The following is a 15,518-nucleotide window of genomic DNA, read 5'->3' as shown; positions in this document are numbered from 1 at the left end:
AAAATCACCTTCCCTTGTAGTTGCATTGACACTTGCAGTTGTATTGGTCCCAGTAGTTGTGTTGCTCCCTCCCCCCTCGTTCATCTCGATAGAGATGAACGCTATGAACCAGTATGTAACCAGACCAAACATTAATGAAAAAAACAATAGAATGCACGCAGATAGTCCACATTCATACGAATATATGCATTTCACAGTTAACCACTCTCTAATTCTAGTAAATCTATCCGTTGCAGGCCGCCCGTTAGATGCCATGGAAGCTCCTGTTCTAAGATATAAAAGTGCATTGAGTGCATACATGTAAACATTTTGTTAGCACCATCAGTGCCAATATACATGTGACGGGGAATGGAAAAGGGGTGGGGAGGGGTATTCACAGACAAGGGTGTATACAAGCTATAATTTGGCATTCCATTAACTATACATATATATATATTCATATATACACTCAACCAGGTAAAAGTTAATATCTTTATCAGTTGTGCATTTATTCAAGTTTAGTACCAACACATACACATAAGTTCATATTCAGTCATTCTGCTCGGTTGCATCGTTTGCTGTTGTCTGTGCCTCCCCATCTACCTCCTCTTGTACGTTGCTATATGCTTTCCGTACGTCGGTCAAGTGCACCCAGTACCTCAATCCCTTGACCTTCACTGCCGTGGGCGTACAAAATATTACTTCGTATGGGCCATGGAATCGTGGTGCATTCCACCGACGCACAAAGCTTCTGACATAAATCCAGTCGCCTGGCAGTAGCTGTAGCTCTGGCTCCGTGACAGCGCCCGTTACATGTCCCTCTTCTCTAGTGAAGGGTGGGGAGAGTTGCTTTGATATCACGCGCGCTGCCCTTGTCAATTTCTTTAAATAATCTGTGAACTCATCTCCCAATATCGCGGCGCTTCTGTGAGCGTCTGAGTGTTCGCGCAGTGGCGAGTGTGCTGTGTTCATCCGTCTCCCAGTCACGATCTCGTGCGGGGACAAATGGTGGTCTTTGCTTGGCTGATTTCGTAACTCAAATAGCGCAAGCGGTAGGCAGTAAATCCAATTCTTCTTTAATGAGAAGCATAGTTTTGATAGCCTGCCCTTCAACAGTCCGTTCATCTTTTCCACTACGCCATTACTTTGAGGATGATACATTGAACATAATTTGTGTTTTATTCCCAATAATGTAGTGACTTCCTTAAAAAGCTCATTCACAAAATGAGTGCCGTTGTCTGAGCGAATCACGTCACAAATTCCCCAGCGTGGGAACACTTCTCTTACTAGGAACTTGGCGGCGCTCTTGGCATCAGGTCGTGCGCAAGGTCCTGCTTCCACCCACCTTGAAAATGGGCACACAACCACGATCATGTACCGTGCGCCATTACACCTTTCCCCCATGTCTGCGTAATCTATATGCAGTTCCTTGAATGGGCCAACGGGTTTAGGAATTGTTCCCCGTAGAGTGCGTAATGTCATCCCTGAATTGTATATTTGGCATGTTGTACATTCCATTGCCAATCGAGACACATGCTCCTGGAGACAGGGCACGAACCATTCTTCCTGTATTTCTGCTGCGATGTGTTGTTTGGTGTTATGTGCAGGGAAGTGTAGCTGTTGAAATGCAATTTCTAATAGCTGTATTGGCATTACCACTTTCCCCGAGTTATTTTGCCGCCACAGCAGGTCTGTTCCTGACTTGCTGCACCCTCGCTTTGTCCACAATAGTTTTTCCTCTGCACTGGCTCCTTCCTGCAATTCTATTATTTGTGGTATGGGCATCATATTATATCCCTCTGGGGGCTCTTCGTTTGTCTTGTCCTTAAGCATGTATTCACCTGTGTCATTTTTCTGAAAATAGGAAGCCTCCTTGGCGGCAGCGTCCGCTGCCGCGTTCCCTAAAGACACAACATCTGTGTTGGATGTATGTGCTTGGCACTTTACTATTGCTACTGCTGTAGGGTTTTGCAGGGCCTCAATTAACTCTTTCAATAATTCTGCATGCTGTACTGGTGTTCCGTCTGCCCGCCTAAATCCCCTACGCCCCCATCTTGCCAGTCCTCCATGTACTGTCGTTGTCATGTAAGCTGAGTCTGTGTATATCGTCACTGCACAACCCTTTGCTGCATGTAGTGCTTCTATGAGCGCAATCAGTTCTGCTGCCTGTGCGGAGTAATGTGATGGGAGGCGGTATTGTACCAGTGTTTCATACTCACCGTCTTCTAACCTCACCACTGCCATGCCAACGTGTTTTTCTCCCGTGTCCACGTCAATTGATGCGGACCCATCCACAAAGTACACTTCCCCCTCGCTTAGAGCGTTCTCACACACCACTGTCTCCTCCCCTCTTTCTCCTGTGTAGGTTGCGCAATCGTGGTTCTGCATGTCTTCGAGCGTGCACGCTTCTGTAATGAATGTGGCGGGGTTCACTGTCTTGCATCTCACTATATGGATGTTGGCACTGGACAGTATAATCTCGTAGGCGGTCGCCCGCTGTGTGGTCAGTGTGCTTTTTGATCTCTCGAGTATTGCAAATAATGAATGTTCCACAAACAATGCCACAGGGCAGCCCATTACTATTGTGGCACTTTTTTCAATCGCAAATGCGGCTGCAGCGAGTGATTGCTCGCACGCGAAATGGCCCTGCATCACGGCAACTAAAGTGCCACTATAGTAAGCCAATGGCTTGTGTCCCAAGGACGTTTTTTGTGTCAGGACTGCTGTCATCAGTGTTTCTTTGCAGTGTGAGAATAGGTAAAACTCGCGTCCATAATCAGGGTTTGCGAGTACTGGGGCGCTTGAAATCAAATCTTTTAATGTCTGGAAAGAGGAACTCATCTCTTCCGTCCATTCCATCTTCCTGTTCTCCTGTTGGGCCACCTTTAATGCTTGTAATAGGGGCCTGGTGTATGCCGCATAATCTAATATCCATGCTCGGCAGTAATTGCACATTCCCAAAAATTTCTGCATGTCTTTTACTGTTCTGGGTTCTCTTACTGATCTTATGGCTTCTACCCTGTCTGGTATTATTCTTTTCCCATCTCTTGAAATCAGCTGTCCTAGGTACAGGACCTCTGTCAGACAGTATTGTAGCTTTCCCTTGTCCACTTTGTACCCCTTGTTGGCCAGCAAAGTCAGTAATGTTATGGAATCTGTTCTGCATGTCTCTTCGTTTCGTGCGCAGACTAGTAAATCGTCTACGTACTGAATAATGGTGCTCTCAACTGATAGGTTTCCTAGGTCTTCATGTAATACGCGGTTGAAGATGCTTGGGCTCTCGCAGTAACCTTGTGGTAATCTTCAATGTTCATATCTTTTACCCCCCAGTGTGAAGGCGGTAAGGTATCTACTCTCTTCAGCTAGGGGTATAGAGAAAAATGCGTTTTTCAAATCTACTACTGTGAAATGTGATGCCTCTTTTGGGATGCTGCATAATATTGATGCAGGGTTCGGGACTAGAGGGAACTCCTTCTGAATTACATCATTGAGGGGGCGTAAGTCCTGTATCATCCTCCAAGACCCGCCTTTTGCTTTTTTGATTGGATAAATACAAGTGTTACATGGGGAGTTTGAAGGCACTATTATCCCTTGTGCTAGTAGGGCATTTATTGTCTCTTTTATCCCTTCTTCAGCTTCACGAGACAAAGGATACTGTTTAACTCGTGGTAAAATTGCTCCTTGCTTTAGCTTTATTACCACAGGCTGTACTCCATGCAACAGACCCACATCATGGGGGCCTGTTGTCCATAAGTTGTTTGGTACGAGCCTCATGTCATCATCAGAAAAGGACGGTGGTGCCCCTACCACTGTCATCAATTGGACGGGGGTCTCCCTTGCTTGTATTAAAATGTCACAGGGCATCGCTATTTCCATTACTATCTCACCATCCCCTTCCGTGTCTGAAAAGAGATCCTCATCTGTTACCTCTCGTAGGGCGATGTTGGCGTTTGTGCACAGCACTGTACGCCACTCACACCCTTCCTCGTCCACTCCAATCACAGCGATTCTCTTTGTTGACACTTGCACAGCGTGCAAGTCTAATGATACCACTGATCCTGGTGCTGTGTTGGGGCATACTATGGGGCGGAAGAGGAACTCCGCCGGAATCCTCCAGTCCATGCTTCTCAGCTCGGGAATTATGAGGGCCAGAGTCTTCAGCCCTTTGATAAACATTTCCTCATTTTGTGGCAGCCCTCGTATTTCCTGCGTGGTTGTGTAGGCTTGCACTACCAACATCGCACGCAAGGGGCATATCCCGGGGGTGGAACACACTATCCCTCTCTCGGTAAATGATATGGTCATGTTGAGTTTACTCAGGAGATCCCTCCCTAGCAAGTTAATTGGGGAATGTTCGTAATACAATAAGGGTGCCTTCACAGTCTTACCCCCCACTGTTACATCCAAAGCTTCTGTGTAAGGAACTTCAACTACAGCCCCAGAGAACCCCTGCGTCTCTAACTTCCTGTTAGATAACGGGAATCGGCCCTCCCTGATACATGATTTCTCCGCTCCCGAATCAACCATGAATATAAACTGCTTGTCTCCTATCTGCGCCCCTACCAATGGTTCCTCAGCTGCATTGTAGGTGGTGGATAGAACTGGACACGCAAGTGTTCTCTGTGGGCTGTCCTATGCGGGGTATCTCGTCGCCCCTCCCTCACTAAAGACATTCCCTGAAACTACTGACATGCCGCTGTAAGGTGCTGGCGCGGGGGCCCCGTTTGCTGTTGTCGCGAAAGGGTTACCTGGCGTGTATTGCATACTGTCATTGTTTTGGGGGTGGTTCTGTGTCCTATACTGGTGTCCCTGTTGCTGGCCCGTGGTACCCTGGCCGGGGTTTCTTAGTTGCTGCTGTCCCATTGGGAGACCATATGGGCTTCCCGGGTGTGGATGACCATAATTCTCCTCCTCTTGGAACCCACTGTTTTGTCTACTTCTGCACTCCCTGGAGTAATGTCCCCATCGTCCACAGTTCCAGCAGCTCCCCTGGGGGCCCCTGGGACCCTGCCATCCATTTCCTCCCATTCCCCCATACCCCTGTCCGCCTCCTCTCCGGCCCCTGTACCCACCTCGTCCCCCTCGAGGGGTCCACTCTAGCCACTGCGGACTTCCACCTTGCTCGTGCTCAGTCCACTGCCGCTGTGCTGTTCCTGCCCAATTAGTTGCCACCCTTCCTTGGAGTGCTATCAGCCCCATCTCCTCATCATCTCCCTCTCTACTGTGTGGGAGCGCGGCTACTGCTGCTGCAACCTTCACTAGCTTTGACTGTACTAACTTCGCCTCGTCTGCCAATCTTTTCTGCGCCACCTCCTTCTCCCTCTCCTTTATTCGTTTACAATGGTGTACTATTATGCTCTGAATTTCTGGCCATCCCTTTGCTTCAATACCTGCTATCTTGTCAAGCACCTTCTGCACTTCCTTTGGGAGCCCTCTCTTTATAATAAAATAAAATAAAGATGTCGATTGATACCAGGGCGTGCCCGTTTCTGCTCTCCACATCTCTTGGACCCGAAAAATGTAATCCATAGCCTCCTCCCCGTCATTCATTGTACACTGCATCACTGACTGTAAGTCCGGTGTGTCTGGGAATGTTTCGCGTAAGGCATCCCACACCCTGGCACGCACTGTGTTAAAGGATGCCCCATCATGGCGGTCACAGTCTAACGTTACTCCCGGGAAACCGGCCTTAACCCATACCCTTTCAGCCTGATCGCCCACTGCTGATACGAGTAGACTTTTTACATCTCCTATGGCTAGGGGTACCCCGGCAGTATGTTTCTCAAAGGCATATATCCACTTACTTGCCCCCCCTGACAACGGGGGCAATAGCTTTAATAAATTGGCTTTATCCATCTGCGCCCATGGGATATAGTTAGGCCTCCCTCCTCCCCTGTGTATCAACGGGAGCTGTAGCCTTCCCTTTGTCGTTCCGTCCGGACCCGTTTTGGCTGCTGATGTTCCCAGTGATGCCATTTTTCCCACTCTGTTCCTTAGTCGCCCCGACCACTCATCATCCAGGGTTCTCAGTGAACACGTACCTTCCTCCTCCTCGCTTCCCCCTCCCATCGCCATACTCAACCTGTCGCTTTCTTCTACTTCGTCCCTTATATCACACAGCAATTCCTCTCTAATTCCCCCAAGCCTTTCTTCGCTTACAACATCTCCCTCTCTGGGCCCTACTTCTATTATTCGAGTTGGTTCTTCCTCAATTCTGAACAGAATCTCGCCCTTTTTCCACCCCTCTTCGGGCTTTCTATTTTCACCTGGCGCTCCGGACGTACGCCCTGATCTAGTTGCATCTAGTGCTGTTCGGTCGCATATGTCTTTTATCCTCGAGAGCTCATTCTTTGCTATCGTCAGTCTTGATTCTAAATCATCTGTGAGCTTCTCTATATCTACCCTTTGTGCGCCTGCCTGGGCTCGCTCCCTCGTGCTTTCATATGGCGGAGGTGCCGTGGGCCGGTGGGGTGTAGTATCTTTAGGGGGAGGTATGTAAGTGGGGTCACTGTACCCCTCTGCGGGCACAGGCTTCTTTATTATCGGGTACAAACTTATTACCTCTACTGGTGGCGTTACACTTGAGCCTTCTTTGACATCTCTTTGTATTAGTAATGGATTGTCTGTGGTGGATGGGAGATCAGCATTTAGTGCTGGTGTCTTAGGCGGTGGTATCTCTTCAAATAACCTCCAAAGATCCAATATTTCCCTCCTATTTTGCAGCTGCTTTCCTTTGTATTTTAGAAAAATGCATGTGGCCACCGTATCCAGGACACTTATCAAATGACCCTCCCTCGGGCCAAATCTGAGGTAACCCCTCCCCCTTTAGCTCGGTCACCCATTGGTCGTGATATTTTTTAATCCGCTCCACGTATCCCGGGAGATTCTTACAAATATGTGATAAGGGTGTTTCAGCCCCCATCTCTGTGCCCTCCTAATGCTGGTGTGTCTCAGTGTGTTTGCAACTACAATGTAAATGTGGTGTCAATATTATTCTTTATATTTTACTTCACATTCAATGTTGGGTCCCTTTGGGCTCTTCCCCTCCCTGACTGCACAATACAAAAATGGCCGTACACAATGTCTATTCTGTTCTCTTTGAGGGGCACAGACAAGAACAACCCATCCTTTATTGTGACAATGTCAACCTGGAAATCAAAAAGGTACTCACTCACTTCACTATATCGACGTTGTCTGAAGAGGGACAAAAAACATTTTTTTTTTTCGACCACACTTATCATAACCATTTAACTATTATGCATTTATAACCGCTCACACATTCACAACATCAAAATCTCTTCTATCACATACGAGGTGCACACACCTCTTGGCACCATTCGCCATTCAAGCTGCCCTCCCTTTCCTCCCTAGCCGGCTGTCCCTGTTCGTCTTATTTGAATATCTAGATGCGTATATATATATATATGTAGATATTAACCTGTTTTTCCCCCCTTCTAATAGGACTCTTTTTCTCTTACTGTCTCCCTAAGTTTGTGCTAATCACAGTTCTTTATTCTCCCCCCCCCCACCCTTAAGAAAGGAAAAAAGTAATAGCGGTCACTAATGTACTCAGTGTCCCCTTTTGCTGAACACTTATTTTATACTCCACTTCTTCATATATTCCCAGTACTAGTCAAGATAGCACTATGCGGCGCCGCCTTCCACCCCCTTTCGGAGCTAGGTTCCCGTCACTTTTATCTCTTATTCACCTCTTAATCCTAATGGCCATATGCAAAGAAAAAGCAAGGAAATTTTAAGATGATCCTTAGTAGATCTGCGTACCCCCTCTTCGTTTCCTGTCCTACACTTCACTCCCCGCTCCCTTTAAGATCGCTCACACTCAGTACTCACGTGCCCGTCTTGAACCGATAGTCTCCGAAACTGGGTCCGTCCAGGCAGTGTCGCCGTCAGCTCAACAGTCAGCCCCGGCTCCGGCGAGCGGTACTCAAAGGGGATTTTTCAACCGGGATCCCGTACCCCCTCTCTATTGAGTGCGCACTTCTTAGTGTACCGGTCGCCGTTGGCGGGCAGCCTCCCGGAGCCGGCTCACCATGCGTATCCCTTTTCGACCGGAGATTCTCGTGCCACAAGGGGACGGTTATAAGGAGTTAGGAAGAAATAAAAATCACGCTATCGGGGTCACCACTGAAAGCAAGCGTCCCCAAACAGCACGATCCTCCCCGCAATGAGAGACAATGAAGGACTCTCCCAAAATGGGAATAAGGCCAAGACAGAGTGCGGGTGAGCGTAAATGGGAGTTTATCAATCAGAATTGGGCATGCAAAGAACTCTGCAAACTCCGAGAGCGCTCTGTCTGACAATCGCAAAGACAGGCGTATATATTTACAAAAAACGTCATCAAAAACCTACATACTATAGGGGGCACAAGTTCATTGGGATTGGGTGGCGACGACTAACTATAGGTGTTGCTGCGGCGTGGTTGGTCTTGGCTGAAGGACGTCATTGGTCACCCTCGTGGGTTGGGCTGGGCCTGGCAGGTCGGCTTGAGTTCATCCGGGCGGTGTTGGTGTGCCACTGCTGCCTGTGGCAGAGATGAATGCCTTTTCTGACTTACTTGCCCTCGGCCATGCACACCGCAGTCATTCAGTCATTTACAGTGTTATTCTCTTTAGTAAATCTTCCAATAGGTTATTTTATAGGTTAATGCAACACAGGAGGAATGCACCTTGTGAGGGGTCTGGAGGCAATATATCGAGGCCTGGTTACCCGTGTCCTGTTGACCGGGGCCATAGGTCGAGGGGCTAAGCTTCGGGGCCTGGGGCGGGTGGTACAGGTCTTTCTGTCTTGTTAGAAGTGGTTATGGATGTTTCTCTGTGTTGTCAAAGTGTTGGGTGTCCTGATTGCACAGGGCCATAAGTCTGAGACAGTCCGGTGGGTTGTGGGGTTTACGAGGGGGCGCTTGAGTTTAGACAAAGGTTTACTGCTGTGCTGTAAATAATGCAGGTGGCTGGCCGCGGCCTTGGGTGCCGCAGTGGGGCTACAAATCTTTGAAGCGGCTCCAGTCGGGTCGGGGGAGGCGTGATAGCGCAGAGCGGGCCTCTGTTCTCATGTCTTGGCAGCCTTCGCAGGGTGGGAGGGGGATACATCGAGACCTTGTACGCATTCACAAAGGTATCTCCCTCGTGTGTTGCTGAATATAGGTAAAGACATTGCAAACATTTGAATACTTTCTATAATACTTATTTAAAATCACTTCAAAACATGCATTTAACCTTTGCTGGATGCGTCTCGATTATACCCAGTCCGAGCACCATATTTGTACATTATATTCTAGCAGCTACAGTGTTTTAGTTGCATGCATATTCATTCGCAGTAAATGAGGTAGTAGTTAGATCTGTGGAGTACATAGAAAACGACCCGCCACTGTACGTGACGGTGGTGGCACATAAGGGGCTTAGACATACACACATGATAAGTGCATTCTCACGCATCCTTTACATGAGTTCATAGTATAGTTGCGTTCGCTTTCTCGTGTACTCTAGCAGCATTAGCTTTAGTTATGGCGCAAAACCCTGGGAGGTAGGCTGCCCAGTGATACACGCAACAAACAGATCCCTGGAGCGTTCCTTTATTATTAGCATCCACCTGCAATGGTGTGAGCTCGCCATTGCTTATATCATGGGAGCATGCTCTCTCATTTTAATACATTCTACAGGCGTTTGTAATATAGGAGATTTTGTGGAAGAAAGCATACTTCGCAAGAGGTCTTGACATTTATATATACATATATATAAAGACTGTCTACCATCAGATGACCATTTTGCCGTTCTTCTCATTGTTCAGGCCTGCTGGCCGGGTCATGCTGATAGTGACAGTACACTGCGGGAGGTGAACTGTTACAATGTTAGCGTATTGCGCTAGCTCATGTCCGTCTTGTTCGTGGGAACGTGCTCGCAGCGGATCTGCCAGGGTGCTGCGGCAACAGGGATGTTCTCCAAGGGTGGGGGCCGCGCTACAGTGCGCTGAGCTCACACCATCTTTACCGGGCAAAGAATGGTTTCTGGGCCTAGCTAAATTTGTGTGGCAATCAATACATGTGGGCACTCGATACGTGTGGGCAATGTCTCCAGTGGGTGAGCCCTCCACCACCTGGGCCCGGGTGGCATGAGGGAACGCCCAATGGGCCATAGCCCTCACCTGGGGAAGAAACGCAGGCGAGAGGGGTCTCCTGGACCAGTCCTCCCCTACAGACCCATGGACCTATTGAATAACTAATTAACTTTATATTCAATTGTGTACCAGTCAGCAGATTTATTCAAATACAGTTTATGAGAGCTATGAGTTCTAGTAAGTGTGGCTCTATAGAATTCAATTCTGAATTTGTTCATTGAGGGGGCTCCCCTTCTTTTGTGCGGCAGACCACGGACTGCCTTTTTGCTTATCCCTTTGCTTGTTTCCTGCTGTAGAACACTGCCAGACCACAGACTGCTTCACGGACTACCATTTAGTAACATTGTTTTGCCCGATTCATCTCTTTTTCTTTCAGGGAATTATCAGTTTGGATTGTCGACCAGATAATCGTGGGACCTTTGGAACTCAACAATCCTGGTGTATTGGACTCTATGCAGTGACCCACCAAGTGGTATGCTTTTCACCGGTAGTGCGTCCTCTTTCTGCCCGGGGGCAGGCCCTACTAACCAACACACATCCCCTTCCTTTCTGTCTTCTTCCCTTTGCCCACTCTGATCTCAGCATTAACTCCTTTCCTGAATTCAAGAGTCTTGGCCCAGTTCCGTTTCTGCACACTCTCGGAGTATTGGACCAGCATACTAATAGCAAGGTACGTGCTGCTTCAGTTCATATTGTTCTATGTTGGTTCTTTTCCTGTAATACTGGTCTTCTCTTTCTTCCTCCGCTCTTTCGTTTGAATCACAGTGGTACCCGTTTATTCTACGGGCAGCACGGTGTCTCAAGAGAGAGGTCACCTTCTACTGCGGAGATCCTTATTGGGTTCAAGTCGTGATCTTGGCAGTAACAACTGAGTCGCATCTCGACTAGTACCAGTTTCCAGGCAAGCGGATCCTTGGTACGCGAGTACTGACAGAATCAGAAGAACAAGTTACTTTCTTACCTGGTAACGTTCTTTTGATGGGATGTTCCTCTGATTTATTCCACATCTATGACAGTAATCATAGATGTGGAATACGTCGGAGGACACAATCCCCTCGAAGCACCTGTTTTTATAAGCAACTGTGCATATTTCTATCCCTACGTCATGTGTGAAATAGAATTTGGGCTAGGAAATGAGCACATCCAACAGATGCCCCTTTAAATACAGTGTATTTGTGCTAGTTTTGCACAAATAATTGAGGTCTCTTGAGCAAAGCACATTATTCCCTGGATATTCTGTGAATGAGTTGTGAAATGGTGTAAGCGCACCTTCACCCTATTTTCAATCTCACTGAAATGCACAGTTAGCTAATCTTCCTCCTTGTCCTCACTTGTTACAGAAACAGGATGTATATATGTATCTGTATACAGCTAATGAACTTCATTGAACTCTGATTAAAAAGCAACAAAATGCCTACTCGTACAAGATGCCTAAAGCACAGGCGTTCCTTTCATACATTGTCAGCATCGTCTAAGGGACTTTAGAAGAAGAACTCTGATTCGAAAACTACTCCTACTTTGCATTCTGCGACTTGCAGTCCTGTATTTCCAATAGCAAATGTATCACTTTCCATTTCTCCACCAATGTGTGGTCCACATATGTTCCCAATTAATTTTAACCATTTACCAAACCTGGAATTAATGAACAGTGTTTCCCCTAGAGGAAAGATTCATGGACATAACCTCAATGAATGGCTTTATCTTTGGAAACGCCCCGCTCATTGAATAAAGGATTTCTTGACTAGATCATCACCTCTAAAGTTGCTGGATTACAGAGCCTGTAAAGTCCTATGTCGAAGGAGCGGATTTTGGTCTGTAAGATTGTAGAGATGCGTTGTTTCGAGCATAAAGCCATTTTGGAAGAAATTATTTGGCGTTGGTCGGGTAGCTTTGCAAATTAACTAGATTGGGAGACTGTCATATGGACTTTTATGGCCCAACATATAGGAACCCTTGATTGGCCTCTTGGATGCCCGTCCAGAGCTCTGGTTCTTTCTAGGTGGACAACTGCAACAGCCTCTTTCTAAATCTGCCTGCATCTACACTCCGCCCTCTGCAACTCATCCAAGACAGGAATAGCAAGACTTGTCCTTGGCCTCAAGCCCAACGATTGTGTCTCTCCTGATCTGAAATCTCTGCACTGGCTCCCAGAGCCTGCGATGATTAAGTTCAAAACCCTCTGCATTGTCCACAAGGCCTTCTGGGGCCTGAGACGTCAATAGCTTCAGCTCTCTCTTCCTAAATATCTTCCCTTTCGAGCTCTACGCTCATCCACCTCCAACTCCCTCAGGGTCAGTCACTTCTCCAAACAGCGAGTTGGTGGTAGATCTCTTTCTTCTGCTGAGGCCTCCCTCTGGAACCCCTGCCTCTCCGAAACTTGGAGATTCATCTCCGGTTCCAGAAACACCTCAAGACCTTCCTCTTTGCGTCCGTTTTCTCTCCTCCTCTCCCCTGCTGATCTCCTGGGTGAATCTGAAACTGCACTGGTTACCAGGCTACACTCTGAACTTGGGCCCAGGTCCCCTCCCTGCCAGTTGCACACCTGCACTGCCCCCCTGGCAACCCTTGCACTCAGGGACTGTTCTGTATCCCTACAGCCCCTACTAGCACTTGACACATGATGTCTGCACTTTGATTTATTTTCCTTATTTATCTTACTGTTATCCTATGTACTGCACTGACCCCTCCCCTATCCCCCTGCACATTTCCCCTCCCCCGCTCCACTTGCACGATCTCAATGCCACCTTGCCTAGTAGGATCGTTGTCTCTGGCTTCCCTTATCATATCATACCCCTCAGTGTGAAGGTTAAGAGACTGCATATGCAGACCGCCGGAGAGTGTTCAAGTTGATTGTCTTGATCAGGGGACCTTAAGCCTAAGGGTCGGTGCCCTGAAAATATTGCTTCCTTTTTCTTAATGACTGGCAGATATACAGAAGGAAGAGAAGACACTAAAGAGGGATCTCCACCGTTCAAGCTTCGTCTGCCACGCACAAACAAAAAGTGTCACAGAGAGCACAGTGTGATAGTTCCTTTAGGGGTGGGTCCCACAAGCTCTAGAAAGTTCCTGTTGAGTAGAAGGAAAATAAAAGTGTCCGAGATAGGTGCTCAGGAACTGCCAATTAAGGAGTGGCAGTCCTATCAAAGGTGGCTGAAGTGAGCAGAATCTCTTTCAAGCAAACTGTGAGGGAGGGAATAGGCATCTTGGCAACAGGAAAGTTGTGCCTGAATACTGTTCTCTAAAATATACTTTAACAAAAATGTGGTATGCCTACATAAGGCAGTGTGCAGATGCGCAGGTTTTTTTGGTGCTTGCATGCACTGTCCAGACATCCTGCTCAGACAATGCAAGAAATTAACTGAAGATGATTTTGATTAACAAGAATTCCGGCGACTGTACAAAAATGGCTTGATAAAGAAAAATCTCATCTTTTTTTTCTGGACACCTCAATTCATTTTGTCTTTGTTTAAAAATCATTGAAAATTATTACTAAGTAAAAAATGTATCATTGTTTAAATAAAGAAAGAAAAAGTATTCAGTCCTGCTGGTGGGTGTTTTAAACAGGTTATGATTAAGGGGAGTGTGACACGCTAGGTAGAAACTAAAATGGGAATTAAAATATGTTGATTTTATGGATTAGTGGGCATGAATTCTTAATAGCAACACTAAAACTTGCTAATTGCAGAGGTTACAGTACACAAACAAATCTGTTCTGTTCTTTTCAAAATGTTCCGTACAATCAAAGTGCACATGCTGACTTTCACAAAGATTACCTGTAAACAGTTCTCACAATAAGATGCAATAGATGCACAGGTCTGCACTTCAGAAAAATGTTACTCAGAAAAATTGAAAAAAGGAAAGGTGTAGATCATTACAGTTGGACATACATTTGCTGAGCTCCAGAGAAAGCGGTGCTTCACTTCTAGGTTTCAGAAAACATATAATAAGAGCCACGGTTAGGGGAACTTCAGGATGCAAGAAAAGGCAGAATGACTTAAGTTAATGTGCTTCAGATACTAGAAAAGAGAAAAACAATCTTGTGGTTGACTTACCTTCAGACCCCTCCGTAAGAGGAGTCTGCCCCCTCGACAGATTAAATGTTCCATTTTCAGTATAAGATATTTCTGCATCTGAATGTTCAGAGTCCGAAATTGTCAGTTCCTTCGCAACAGCAGAGTCATCCAGCTGAAAAGTAAAATAAAACAAAAAACTGATTGACAAGGCGTGGAGCACTATTTAATATCCAAGTTACATTGAGTTGGGCCAAGGTAAAACAACTTGTTATGCACCTTTTGTGATTATTGTATAGAGTGATTTATAGAGTGTCTATGCTTCGTGTGTACCAGTAGATGGTTGGTTACACTCTCAACCAACCCATTAAAATGAACATGCCAAGTTACAGAACCAACCAACTATTTGTATCCCCATGATTGATGTAAAACAACCAAGTCTTTGTATCTCTGAGAAATTAAGCCATTTGGCCTCACCTATACTAGCAATATCTGCTTTGTCTCCCAACAAGATTAGACACTAGTACAAGTAAACCCATTCAATTTCTCTTATTATTTTTCCCCTTCCTTCCCTCTTCTCTGTCCCCACCTCCACATTCCTTACATGTAATAGCATAAATGTATGAGGGAGGGGAATATGGCATCTATCTCAAAACATCAATAAATATAGCCATTTAAAAACAGAATATGGCTGGCAGCGTTGGAAAGATGGCCAACTACCACCAGACGAGAGAACACATTTGTTCATCCTGCCGGATAGTTGGTAAACATTCATAGTTAGTCTTAGCATACAACAAATGTACCATCTGAAGGCAATTGCAAAAACAAACTGACTGTATTGTAACTTTGTATCTTGTTACTGTACTCTAGAATGCTTCTAATGAGTTAGCACTGTAATTGGGCTTTCCACCATCATCATTTGAACCTAAGTTTTCTTTTCCCCAATTTGATGAAAGAATGGATCACGACCTATGCCTGCAGGGATGGACTGAGGTTGTGAAGGAGGGAAAGCAAGGAAAAGAGAATCAAATTAACCATGAAAGTAATGTCTTTCTATGTAACCCGGCTCTCATGGCTTTACAATTGGATTAATGTTTCAAAACAAGGAAGGTGTGAGCGCGTATGACGATTACATTAACACAAATATGTATCCCTATAAAGAAAGCATCCAAGGAACTATGGTTCCTTGGAATGCTCCAATTGGCTGCTCTACAAAGGGGCAACTGATGTGGCTTTTGCTCTGATGGAGTGTGCATAAAGTGTTGAAGGCACTGTAATACATAGCAACTTGTAGGAATGAAACATGCAGCAGATGATCCATCTAACTAAGATAACCTTAGTTTCTTTCTTGCTATGGGCAAGACTACCATGAGAGACAAAATGATCTGTGGCCTTGAA

General features: G+C 46.2%; 1 protein-coding gene across 1 annotated transcript in view; it reads right to left on the bottom strand.

Annotated features, from left to right (window-relative positions):
* The window catches only part of RETREG3 (reticulophagy regulator family member 3), a 430,431-nt gene that overhangs the window by 119,785 nt on the left and 295,128 nt on the right, over positions 1 to 15,518 (bottom strand). Inside the window, exon 8 of the mRNA XM_069634424.1 lies at positions 14,163 to 14,295. Coding sequence (XP_069490525.1) covers positions 14,163 to 14,295 — 133 coding nt within the window. The remainder of the gene's footprint in view (positions 1 to 14,162; positions 14,296 to 15,518) is intronic.

The sequence above is a fragment of the Ambystoma mexicanum genome, chromosome 13 (genome assembly GCF_040938575.1).
Source record: "Ambystoma mexicanum isolate Mex_15411 chromosome 13, UKY_AmexF1_1, whole genome shotgun sequence".
In the NCBI taxonomy this organism is placed as follows: Eukaryota; Metazoa; Chordata; class Amphibia; order Caudata; family Ambystomatidae; genus Ambystoma; species Ambystoma mexicanum.
The sequence above is the reverse complement of the archived record's forward strand: the minus strand, read 5'-3'. Positions and strand labels throughout refer to the sequence as shown.